Below are 12,870 nucleotides of genomic sequence, written 5' to 3' on the forward strand. Positions count from 1 at the left end.
AGCCATTCTCTTCTGACCTATCTCATCAACAAGGTTTTTCTGTCCACTGAACTACCTCTCATACCTGGATGCTTTTTCTCCTGCACCGTTCTGTGTAAACTCTATAGAAGAGAGGCGTCCGGAAAAGGATGCAGGTTTTCATTCTATAAGCAGAAGCCACACTTGAGTCTTATTGAAAGCCAAGCTCGGCTGATTAAACAGGTGGATTCAGGTGTGGCTACAGCTTGATTGGAACGAAAACCTGCACCCACACCAGCCCTTTGCGGATAAGATTGGATATCCCTGCTCTAGACTGTTGTGCATGAAAACCCCAGGTGTGCAGCATAAATACTTGATCTAGCTCATCTGGCACCAACAACCATGCCACAGTCAAAAATGGTAAATGGTCTGCACTTATATAGTGCTTTTATCCAAAATGCTTTACACTGTGTCTCATTCACACACACCAATGGTAGCAGAGCTGCTATGCAAGGTGTTAACTTGCCATAGGGAGCAATTTGGGGGTCAGTGTCTTGCCCAAGGACTCTTCAGAGTCATGTGGACAGGGAATCGAACCGCCAACCCTACAATTAGTGGACAACACACTCTACTACCTGAACTACAGCCGCCCCAAAGATCACAGTGCACTGGGAATGGCCTAAACCACAATTTTTAAATGTCCCGGGCAAAAACTACAACACATCATTGATATTCAAGAAAAATTCTTGTGCAATAATATTATGAGCACTTTATTCCATTTATGTGGAATATGGTCTTTGTTTGTAATATGCACTTAAATTATTATATAACTGTATACGCTGACAAGTCCATAATTTCGTTGTATGTTTGTACATTGTCAATAAAGAAATCAAAAAAAAAAAAAAAAAAAATGTAATAAAAATCACGGGAAAAAATGGCAGAAATGGCAGCACTGTGAGTAATGTCTGTGAATTCTGCCTCTCAGTTCCTCAAGCATGGCTACAGCACTCTCATTGATAATTGGTCTAGACTAGAACTAGATATGTGCATGGGACTGTTTATTTGATTTGATTTATTTTTTAAATGCCTGCTAACTCAGTCATTATCTTTGTTTGTACCTCCCTGCGGTATTTTCAAGCAATTTATTTGGTTCTAAAAAAAAAATAATTTAAACCACCACTGCCCTGACAAAGCAGTTACTAAGGATGAATGAACACTGTAGTGTAATGAACATGGTCTTTGTTTGCTCCTTATGAAAGTAAAAACCTCCCAATCACACACACACACACACACACACACACACATATATTTATATATTTATATATTTATATATTTATAAATATATAATAACTACTAACACAACAATAAAGACCAATTTGAATACACCATGCTGGATTGTTATTTAAATTGGAATTCTAACAAATTTCCTGGAAGGATTCACACACTTTCACAATAAGGCATCATGCAGTACACACTCCTCTTCATCGAGCAGAGCAAGTGTTAAACGCGCTGCCTGCTTTAAACTAGCTTTCCCATGATGCTTCGCAGCAAACGTTTGCATTTATACCATTTATAGTTTGCTTGGGGGTTAAATTCAATATTCGGCTCTTGATATTAATATGATCTTAAAGGTATACTTTTATGACTTCATTCAGAATTAAATATTAAAATTCCAACAGTACGACAAGGTTTTCTCTCACAACTAGGCATGGTAATCAAAGTTCTGAGAGCATTGTGTTTTTAGCCCCACCTCTTGTAATGGTACAACCCAAGTATCTCATGTAAACTGTCGCTGTTTACAGTTTTGCGCTTCTCCTGCAGCCATGAGGTGAGAATAATGTTTTTAAAAGATTTGTTTGAAGTTAAATCACAGGAAGCAGTGTGTGTTATAGAGTCTGGATATTCGGATGTATTAGGACTGGCCTCTCAAATATATCGTAAGCGATAATTGTACTGGGGCATGCAGTGTAAACAACTACAATATCGCCATTTTGTCAGGAAGTCAGCTGTCACACTGAGTAATTCTCAAGATAGGTGGCATATATTTACTTTAAATAAAATGTCAGTCATCATCATCATCATCATCATCATCATTTTATCAAGTTGTCACGTGAAGTTTAGTTTTTAATGTTGTTTTATTGTTAGACGTTCACTATAAAACAATCCAGGATTAAGAGTCCAGGCCTTGGTAGGGAGACATGAATTACAAGAAGAAAAACAACAGCGTGATAGTCATGCTTTTAGTCAAAGATATTAGCATCATTAGCACAAACAAATAAATAAAGAGGAATCCCACAAAGGCACATGGAGAAGCCTGTGAAACTCTGCACTAAGGCTGTAACTAACGATTGTTTTGATAATCGATTAATCTATTGATTTATTTCTTTGATTAATCGATTAGTTGGATTAAAAGGCCAATTTTTATTTTCTGTTGTTTTTTTGTTGTTGTTGAAAAAATGTTTTCACATTCTGCCTGATGTTGTCCTTCAAGCATTGTGCAAACTGAAGGCTATGGAAACAGTATTAAATGTATCTATGTGGGCTATGCTATACATTGTGTGAAGGATTTTAAAAAATATTAACATTATATTTCGAAAACAAAAACTAACTGATTGTCCACAAGCTTTAAAGCAGAAGTTAGATCACTAGATTAAAATCGCTAAAAAAGAAAAACAAAAGCACAAACTAAGTGTTTACTGGTAAAAGGTTGAATGTTCTGCAGTAACTCACACATTCACTCGTTTGTTTCTAAATATAGCTAAATAAATATCGCATCAAACAACATATTTGATCAAAATTTTAGCCAGAAATTTTAGTTATCGCGCTTCCTTTCTATTGCACGCTGTTTGATTGACGTGTATGCGTGGACTCGCGCTCGTTCAGTGAAGTTTAATGGAGACTCGCTCGCTGTCAGGACGAGTCTTTATGTAAAATGGAAATACTGGTGTGAATTTCTAACATTTACAGATAAGGATATGAACGTAAAAATGTCATTTCTATGCTGAAGAAAACATGACTGGAACACATTAAACCGCACACAGATCTGTCACAGCGTCTGACACGCCACGACAAGCCACGTTAATACAGTCACGAGTTTGTTTGACGCGCTTAATATAAAACATTCTCATATTTTGGACGACCTGGATCGTGCAGTTTTCCCGCAGCAGCTCAGTCTGTGACCTCTACTGTTTCTCAGATGTGTTTTATTCATAGAAATGTGTTTTTCACCACCGTGAAGTGACGTCACTGACGGGGGTTATCCACAGTCACAGACACGACTAATCCATAATGAAATTCGCTATTGATTATTTTAATTATTGATTTTATCTATTAGTTGTTGCAGCCCTACTCTGCACAGACAGTAAAATGAACTCCGGGTTGAACTGGGGATCTTGTATATCCCTAGACTGCCAAGTCTTAATCTTCCTGCAGAGGTAACAAAGTTTTGGGTTAAAATATCATGGCACGTAGTGGAATTTGTGAGGTTGCCAAGTTTCACAAGGGCCCCTGGACCATTCAGTCATCCACCACCTTACTCATGGGTCCAGCTCCTGGAAATTTTTCAAATGTTCCAGATTTTTTTTAAAATTATGGTTCTGATTGAGCTTAGTGGTATTTTAAAGTCTGCATGTGTTCTTTAATATTCACTGAATTATTCAGATCAACAACCATACGCCTCTTGGTGCTGCAGGTATCAGTATGTCCTACTGCATGAGAAAAACAGAAAGGCTTATTTGTCTGAAATTAAAACCTTATTCTGGTTCTCACCTTTCTTTCTGCAGTATGCTCAGGCTTCAGAAGAGGTTGGCATCCAATGTCTTGCGCTGTGGTAAAAAGAAAGTGTGGTTGGACCCAAACGAGACCAATGAAATTGCCAATGCAAACTCCAGTAAGCAAGTCAGATCTTTTTAAAGTCTTCTAAATCCAAATACTCTTATGAAAGAATTGATATCATCACACCAGTTGCTGCAAGGTGTTACATCTTAACGTCCAGTCTACATGCCTCTTCTTTAGGGCAGCAGATTCGTAAGCTGGTGAAGGACGGACTGATCATTAAAAAGCCTGTAACGGTTCACTCCCATGCCCGCTGTCGCAAGAACACACTGGCTCGAAGGAAGGGCCGCCACACAGGCATTGGTAAGCCAAGATGGTGTTCGTTACTTATAGCTTAACAAAATGTTCATCTTTTTTGTAGATCTACACTCACTGTCCACTTTATTGGAAACACTTGCAAGTTCATGCAAATATCTAAGTAGTCATGGTTATGGCTGATGATGCCAATTATTTGGCAGAAGCACACCGCAAAAAATGTCATGCAGGCACAGTTCAAGAGCTCATGTTCAAGAGTTAAGGTTTGCATTAAAAATCAGAATGAAGAAAAAGTGTGATCTCTGTGACTTTAACCATGGCATGGTTATTGGTGCCAGATGGGTTGGTTTGAGTATTTCAGACACAACACGAGTATCTGAGATTACATAGAGTGGTCTGAGCTGACAGGAAGTCTACAGGAACTCAAATAAGCACTCTTTACAACCGTGGTGAGCAGAAGAGCATGTCGGAAACATACAACACGTCAAACCTTGAGGTGGATGAGCTACAACGGGACAAAACCACATCCGATTCTACTCCTGTCAGCCAAAAACAAGAATCTGAGGCTATTATGGGCACAGACTCACCCAGACTGTACAGTTGAAGATCAGGTGATTTTTTTTTTTTTCTCCTTCTTCTAATCTGTCCAGTTTGGCTGAGACTCTGCCCATGATAGCCTCAGATTCTTGTTCTTGGCTGACAGGAGTGGAACCTGATTTGAACATGCAGGTGTACAGGTGTTCGTAATGAAGTGGATGGTGAGTGTAGTTACTCCATATTGATAGTCCTGTGCAGGCAGTATATTACATACAATTCACTATTAAATACTCTTCATATCAAATACACAGCTTTACCTTCTCATCTGTATCATAAGAACCAACAATTTTGTAATATTTGTAGTAGCCTTGCTTTCTCATACATTTCATCAATGCTAATTAAAATGCACAATGCTCCATCTAGTGGTCATTAGTTGCAGATTCAGGTGAAATATTTTAGCACCTTATGCGTCATCTGCCGACATATTTACATTCACCTTATAGTTCAGGATAAAACAACAGGTGTATTCCAGCAGTTGAGGGAATATTACTGTCAACGCATAATATGGTTGCTGTTGCGATTTTAAGACTATTAAATCTGTCACTGTGTCTGAAAGTGCATGTTTATAAGGTTGAGTTGATGTGGAATGAACAGGTAAGAGGAAGGGCACAGCAAACGCTCGCATGCCAGAGAAGCTGTGCTGGATGAGACGGATGCGAATTCTGCGAAGGCTGCTCACACGCTACAGAGAGGGCAAGAAGATCGACAGACACATGTGAGTCTTTAGTTTAAAAAAAAAAAAAAAAAAAACATTCTAACTTTGTGACTACATTAACTGCAGAGTTGTTAAGGGATTTACAATTAAAATATGGATTCATAGAACCAAGATTTTAAACACCGACTCTTAGAAAACCTAAATCAGCTGCTACCCAACAAGGAATTTATTTATTTATTTATTTATTTAAAATGAGAACTTTATTATACTAAGTATAAATTAATTATACTAAATGCTAGTTTTAGGCACCCAGTCTGATTGGTTGAATAAATGGTCTGCACTTGTATAGTGCTTTTTTTAACTTTAGCGATTCTCCTAAGCACTTTAAACTGTTTCTCATTCACCCATTCACACACACACTCATACACCAGTGGTGAAATGGTAGCAGAGCTGCCATGCAAGGTGCTAGCTTGCCATCGGGAGCAACCTGGGGTTTGGTGTCTCCCCCACTTCGGCATGTGGAGTCACGTGGGCCGGGAATCGAATAACCCGCTCTACTACCTGAGCCACAGCTGTCCCTTGAATAGGTTGAATAGGGTTCTAGCCTTCCTGTTATATACGATAACACGTTTTTCCACCAAATTTTTATAGTTTCACTGACCACAGGGTGCTAAGTGGTATCAATGTTCACATTACTTAAAGCTGTTCCTAATATATCAGAATCATTAACCATAACTTCATGATTACATAGATAAATAAATAAATAAATAGAATACACAAATAAATAAATAAACGAAAATACATGTGTTAGAAAAGATAACATCTTGTAGCTTTTGGTCATATTCTGAATAAGTGTTTCTCCTTCTTCCTCTTCTTCTTCCCTTCTTCTTCTTATTATTATTTTAACTGTGACCACTGAGTAATGTTATAACCTACAGTTGTTTTTGTGAATGTCTATTTACCTTTTAGCATTTTATGTGGTAACATATCATGCATATAATTATTCATGCCGCTAGGGCAGACAAAACACAAGAGCTGTTCGTTTGCAGGTTGGATGAAATTGTTCATGATACTACGAGGGAATTTTACTCTGAAGGCGGAGTATAAAGACAGATTGTCTTTGCACTCTGTTGCCTGTTGTGCTGGGGAGTAGGATAATGAAGCTTACAGACTAGTTGCTAGTCTATAGACTTGGCAAAATGTCTTTTTTTACTCTTCTGTAATAATATTGTGGAACTAGTTTTTGTGGTGGAAAAATGGGCAGATTTTAAAGATAGATAGATCAGTAACATGTTGTGTAGTTTCTTCACTTGGCTTTTTTTTTACCCTTTGCACTGTAAATTGTTATGCAGCATCATGAAAAAAAATATTTGCCCCCTCCTGATTTCCTCAATCTTTGCATATTTATCACAGTAATTGATTTCAGGTCCATATAAAAAATGTAAGCTTTTTAAACAATCATTCCATTTATTGAAGGCAAAAGGTCATGCAACAACTGTGATGTAGAAATGTAACTGTATTTATACAGTTACATGTAGAAATGTAACAACACCCATGTAGAAATGTAACTGCCCCCTAAGCTTAAACCTTATCTGGTTGTTCCAACTTTATCAGCAACTTTTACAACTGCCATACCCGTTAACACTTAGTGTGTCCTTCTTTCTTTTTTTTTTTTTTTATTATTTTTTTTTTTTAGCATTTTGAATATGGTGATTTATATCCTGCTTTAAAGCTAGTGGACATTCAGGTCCCCCCCCCAATATAATGTTAATTAAAAAAAAATAAAAAATCCTTTGCACAATGTATAGCATAGCCCACATAGATACATTTAATACCTTTTTCAATTTGCAAAATGTTTGAATGACAACATTGGGCAGAATGTGAAATAACATGTTTTTTTTTTTTTAAAAAAAGCAGAAAATAAAAATTTTCATTTTAATCCTACTAATTGATTAATCGAAGAAATAATAGACAGATTAATCGATTATCAAAATAATCATTAGTTGCAGCCCTAGCTGTTGTACAGTGTTATGGTGAAAGGTAAGAATGATTTCCTAAAACGTTCTTTTATGGCAGTGAGCTGAATGAGTTCTGCTGTCTTTGTAGTGTGGCATGAAGGGGGTGAGATGAATTCTCCATGCTGGGGAGCAGTTTGCTCAGTGACCTGCTACTCCTCACTGACTCAAACGTCTCCAGATTTTGTCCAATGATAGTTTCGGCCTTCCGGATGAGTTTATTGATCCTGCTGGCATCTCTGACACTGATGCTGCTCCCTCAGCAGACCACAGCATAGTGAATGGTGCTCGTGACCACAGAAGATCACACACACAGCGTCAGTGTTGGCCCTCCAGTCCAGTCTGTTGTTCAAGTGGACACCCAAATACTTGTAGTGATTATTGATATATTTAAATAACTTCAATATCTCATCTCTTCTGGAATTAATTTTGATCACTGCATATTGTGCTGCTGTTAAAGACCTTTTAGCCTATTCCACATTGCTGGGTAATTCAAGTTTCTATTGATTAACTAAGGAGGCAGTTATTTTTCCACACAGGGCCAGTTGGTGTTGCATAAATTGTTTCATTTATGGAAGGAAACAATCATTTAAAACAGTATTTTGTGTTAACTCCGATTGTCTTGTATTAAATTTTGTTGGAAAATTTGAAACAATTAAGTGTGAAATCAAAAAAAATTGGGTGTAAAAAGTTTTTCGTGGCACTATATAAAAGCAGCAGAACACAAGCGGGCGTGTTTTATAATGGATAATGCCATGACTGGTTTGCTCCCAGTGAAAGTATAATATGGAAACACTCCAATATGTATAACTGTGTCTACCTTCTCAGGTACCACATCCTGTATCTGAAGGTGAAGGGAAATGTGTTCAAGAACAAGCGGATATTGATGGAACATATTCACAAGCTCAAAGCCGACCTGGCTCGCAAGAAACACCTGGCGTAAGTGTAAAATGCAACCACTTTCTCTGGTTTATGGCACACACACACACACACACACACACACACACACACACACACACACACACAGTCATGTGAAAAAATAAGTACACCCCATAGATATACTCTATCTAATTACACACACACAAAATTGACATTTTGTAGTAATTTTCACAATTTAGATTAACAAAAAAAAAAACTGATCATTAACATGGAAATAGTACGTACAGCCCTATGTTTATCACACCTTCCAATCCATAAAATTAGAATCAGGTGTTAAAGATTTGGTGCCAGTGATTAGAACCTGCTTAGGGAGTGCAGGTGGAACCTGTCTTTTTTTATATACCCCTCTCATATCTAGTGTCTGGTGTTCCCTTTGTTATTGAGGTGTGTGGTGTCATCATACCAAGATCTAAAGAGGTCTGTAAGGCCTTCAGAAAAAGGTCTTGGATGCCTATGAGTCTGGCAAGGGATTTAAAAAGATCTCCAAATGATTTGAAATACATCATTCCACTGTGAGGAAAATCATCTACAAATGGCGCAGATTTGATCAGACCGTCTGCCAATTTGAGCTGTCTGGCTGGTGCAAAAAGAAGTCTCTAAGAACCCCAAAATTTCATCACAGGATCTGCTTGTAACTGTTGGTGTGAAAGTGCATGCTTCTACAATCAGAAAGAGATTGCAGAGATTTGACCTGCATGGAAGGCGTGCCAGAAAAAGCATTTGCAAGACTACAGTTTGCTAATGAGCATATAGGCAAAGACCAGGACTTTTGGAATAATGTGCTCCGGACAGACGAATCAAAGATAGAGTTGCTTGGTCACAGTAACGGCAGACATATTTGGTGCAGACTGCAGACAGCTTTTCAGGAGAAGCATCTCATACCAAGGGTGGTGGAAATGTTATGGTTTGGGGCTGCTTTGCTGCTTCAGGGACTGGACAACTTGCATTCATTACATACATGGGGCGTACTGGCCATCAGGAGGAAGTTGATGAATGTTCCTGCTTCATGATGCTACCACTCAGTGGTTAGATTGGTGCAGTAGTGTGTTACACAGTGTTGTAGAATAACTGATTTAAAATATTTTTTTAATTTTATTGTAAAACGTAGTTATTTTATATGTTGGGATCTAAACTAGCTGTGTGTTGTTGGACGGGGGGGGCTTCCAGTACAATTTTTTTCATTTATCAAAAAAAAAATCCAAAAACAGAGTGTTACAAATATAAACTTAAGATTAAAACTTTACACAACTGTTTGTCCAATTATATACGACTAAAAAGAACCCAATACACACAGACACACACCAGAAAATATATTATTCATTTAGAACTTGCAATTACACCACTGACCACTAGGGGTCCGCGGAAACACTGCACTAGACAGTAGCCTACACAGTGTATAGTTTAAGTGTATAGTACTTCATTTGGGACACAACTGTAGTATTTACTCTCCGAATTCTGTTTTCGGAGCAGAAGTAACGTAGTGAGTAAACGTACCGCACGCAGAACAACTAATCGATAATGAGATTCCTTGACCACCATGTTCATAATCGATTATTAGCGATTTTAACAATTAGTTTTTGTAGCTCTTGTGTGTTGTAATACTAGTTTTGAACAAATACAAGGGACCCACTATAAAGCAAATTCCTTTTTATGTCCTCATTCAGCCCCTGCTGCGAATACAGCTACCTGACAAGACATGTTAATAATGTTAATAGGAGATCATCTAACAAACCTGTAATAGACATTAGAGTAGTACAAGAAAGCTAAGAGATCCAAAGCCAGATTCCACCTTTTATAAAATAGCGTTTCTGATGGTATGGTTTTACAGCTCATTTTTTCATTCCTTCTTTCTGTAGTCACCAAGCAGAAGCTCGTCGCTCAAAGACGAGAGAGGCCCGCAAAAGGCGAGAAGAAAGACTTCAGGCCAAGAAGGAAGAGATCATCAAGAACCTATCCAAAGAAGATGAGACCAAAACCAAAAAATAAGTTTTCTTATTCTCTTTCCTTCTACATGTAATCCTCTGTTATACAAAATCAATTGATTTAAAATAAACATACAGTTGAAAACTTTTCATTTTGGTCTATGTTTTTTGGGGTTTTAAAGACAATATGTCACTGTTTCATAATTGTTCATAATTTTCACATCAGTATCACATGAGTACTGTAAAATGTGTGTCAGCCTAGAAAAACCTTTCACATGATCAATATTTTCTACTATGTATAGTTCTGAAAACTACATGCCTGAACTGATATATTATACTCTTGTGCATGTATCACAACCAGAAGTAAAGTGCTAGCATTTTCAAGTCTGGTTATGCTTAAAAGTAAAAAGGGAGAAAATCACATTTAAAGATTTCTTTCAAATCCACTGAATGATGACCCACATACCTAGACATTTATAACCTAATCTACGTATGGAAAAAAACATACGTGTGTACACAATGTGCAGTGGAGTTTGAGGTTTGAAAATTCCTTAAAAATGTAAAAATTTTACATCATAGATATCTTGACATCATCCTAACCAGATTTGATATGAATCGAACGAACCATCTAGGAGAAGTATTTAAAAGTTTAGTACTCGTCAAAATGCAAAATGGTTTTTCTAACGCATTTGTAATTTGTAAGAAAACCATAATCCTACCAAATTTAGTGCATATAGTTAAAATTGGATGCTCATTGAAGAAAAATGTTACAGACGGCAGTAGTAGCTCACTGGTTAAAGACATTTGACCACTGATCCACTGAATCACAACACTGCCTAGTTGCCACTGCCTGGCCCTTTCAAAAGTAACAGTCAGTATCTGGTGTCCACCAGCTGCTTTAAGTACTGCATCTCATCCTCATGGACTGCACTAGATTTGTCAGTTCATGCTGTGAGATGTTACCCCACTCTTCCACCAAGGCATTTGCAAGTTCTTGATCACATCTGGGGGGGTCACATGGTTACAGGTAATTTTCCACTGCAAGGACGATCAGCTGTCCTTCCTGTCTCACCTGTAGCACTGTCTTAGGCGTCTTACATTACAGACATTGCAGTTTATTGCTCTGGACACATCTGCAGTCCTCATGTCGAACTCGGGGTGTATTATGTCATGGGCCCGATATAAATATCTGATCATGGGACAAAACAAGTCCACTCGAGCGAATCTGACCCAGCTAAGATCCAGTGTGTGTATAAAACTACTACTCCTCTTTTTCAGCTTTTCACTGTTAGTCACATTAATGCATATGATTCACTAACTAATATGAATCATTTAGTAACTACAGTGTAACTAACTGGAAGGGCATGTAGCTGTGCGAGTAAGGAATGTAATACTAGTCTTGAGGACAGATTGTTGGAGTATAAGGGGTTAATGACTAGTTAGCAGACTGAAAGGCTTAGCTCAGGAGTGACACAGAACTTATTTATCAAATTACATGCTTTGTTTGGGTCTGGCACAAAAGGACGAAGACCGATACCAAGAATACATGCTTTCCAGGATAATAAAAACACTATTGCAGCATTATAGCTTCAGCCCACTAGATGGTCATGTCAAATATATTGCAGGGGGCAAGCACTTTTGGCAGAGAGATGAATCCATGAGGGATATGATTATTACCTAGAGAAAGTAAATCAGGAACTGGATCCAACCAACTAATATTTTCCCTCATTTTTATTTATTTATTTTTAATCTTACCGCACCATTTCTGTTTCTCTAATCTACTGTGAATCCTCTTACACTCCATTTACATTGTCTTTTTGGACCATCCTGTATGTTTAACAGTGTCTCAGCTGAGTCTTGCGTCATCTATATATACTAGCAAAGGGTTTATTTACATAGTATTACCATGTATGGTACATTTAATATAAGAATTAATAATATTAGTCTTCTTGAAATGTTCATACTGTACAAATGAATGTGTGTACTTTATGGTAGTTTATTACTGTGAAGCACCATATCAGACTAGCTACATGTACTCTTGGTTAAATTAATCATAATACAATAACACAATTTACTGTATACTCTTTGGAAATTTACTAACACAAAAACATTAAAATGGCATTTTCATCATTCAGGAAAGAAAAAACAATTAAAACTTTTTTAAAGGTATATAAAATTTTTTTTTATGATTTAATGACTAAACAACAACAAAAACAATAATAATGTTTGTTCTTTATGTTGATACCATAATTGCATGCAAGTGTATCAGATGAAGGAGGCTCGTCCTGCTGGATCCCTCTGAGGAACAGATGCATAAAGGACTGTGTACATTTGTGTTTTATCCCCTCCATCCTCCAATTTGACCAATATATTATGTATTATTACTTATACCTTTTTGCTTGTTAGAAATAAAATGTATTACAGGTTTACATTTATACTTCCTTTGAAGGGTGACAGGGTGCTCGGTGGCTTAGTGGTTAGCACGTTCGCCTCACGCGTCCAGGGTTCGATTCCCGCCAGGGCCATGTGTGTGCGGAGTTTGCATGTTCTCCTCGTGCTGTGGGGGTTTTCTCTGGGTACTCCGGTTTCCTCCCCCATGCATGCATGGTAGTCTGATTGGTGTGTCTAAAGTGTCTGTAGTGTATGAATGGGTGTGTGAGTGTGTATGTGATTGTACCCTGCGATGGACTTGGCA

General features: G+C 37.6%; 1 protein-coding gene across 1 annotated transcript; it reads left to right on the plus strand.

Annotated features, from left to right (window-relative positions):
• Positions 1–1,628: 1,628 nt before the first annotated feature.
• rpl19 (ribosomal protein L19) lies at positions 1,629–10,327 on the plus strand. The gene is made up of 6 exons (XM_017461507.3): positions 1,629–1,786; positions 3,741–3,847; positions 3,973–4,095; positions 5,239–5,359; positions 8,143–8,253; positions 10,110–10,327. The coding sequence occupies exons 1-6, from the start codon at positions 1,782–1,784 to the stop codon at positions 10,237–10,239; spliced, it is 597 nt and encodes a 198-aa protein (XP_017316996.1). The 5' UTR covers positions 1,629–1,781; the 3' UTR covers positions 10,240–10,327.
• Positions 10,328–12,870: the final 2,543 nt, after the last annotated feature.

This window comes from Ictalurus punctatus, chromosome 2 (assembly GCF_001660625.3).
Source record: "Ictalurus punctatus breed USDA103 chromosome 2, Coco_2.0, whole genome shotgun sequence".
Classification (NCBI taxonomy): domain Eukaryota; kingdom Metazoa; phylum Chordata; class Actinopteri; order Siluriformes; family Ictaluridae; genus Ictalurus; species Ictalurus punctatus.

Excerpts from the sequence above, each read along its gene's own strand:
- rpl19 (XM_017461507.3), top strand. Across the intron at positions 4,096-5,238 it reads GGGCCGCCACACAGGCATTG|GTAAGAGGAAGGGCACAGCA; the intron begins GTAAGCCAAGAT and ends TGGAATGAACAG. Across the intron at positions 8,254-10,109 it reads GCTCGCAAGAAACACCTGGC|TCACCAAGCAGAAGCTCGTC; the intron begins GTAAGTGTAAAA and ends TTCTTTCTGTAG.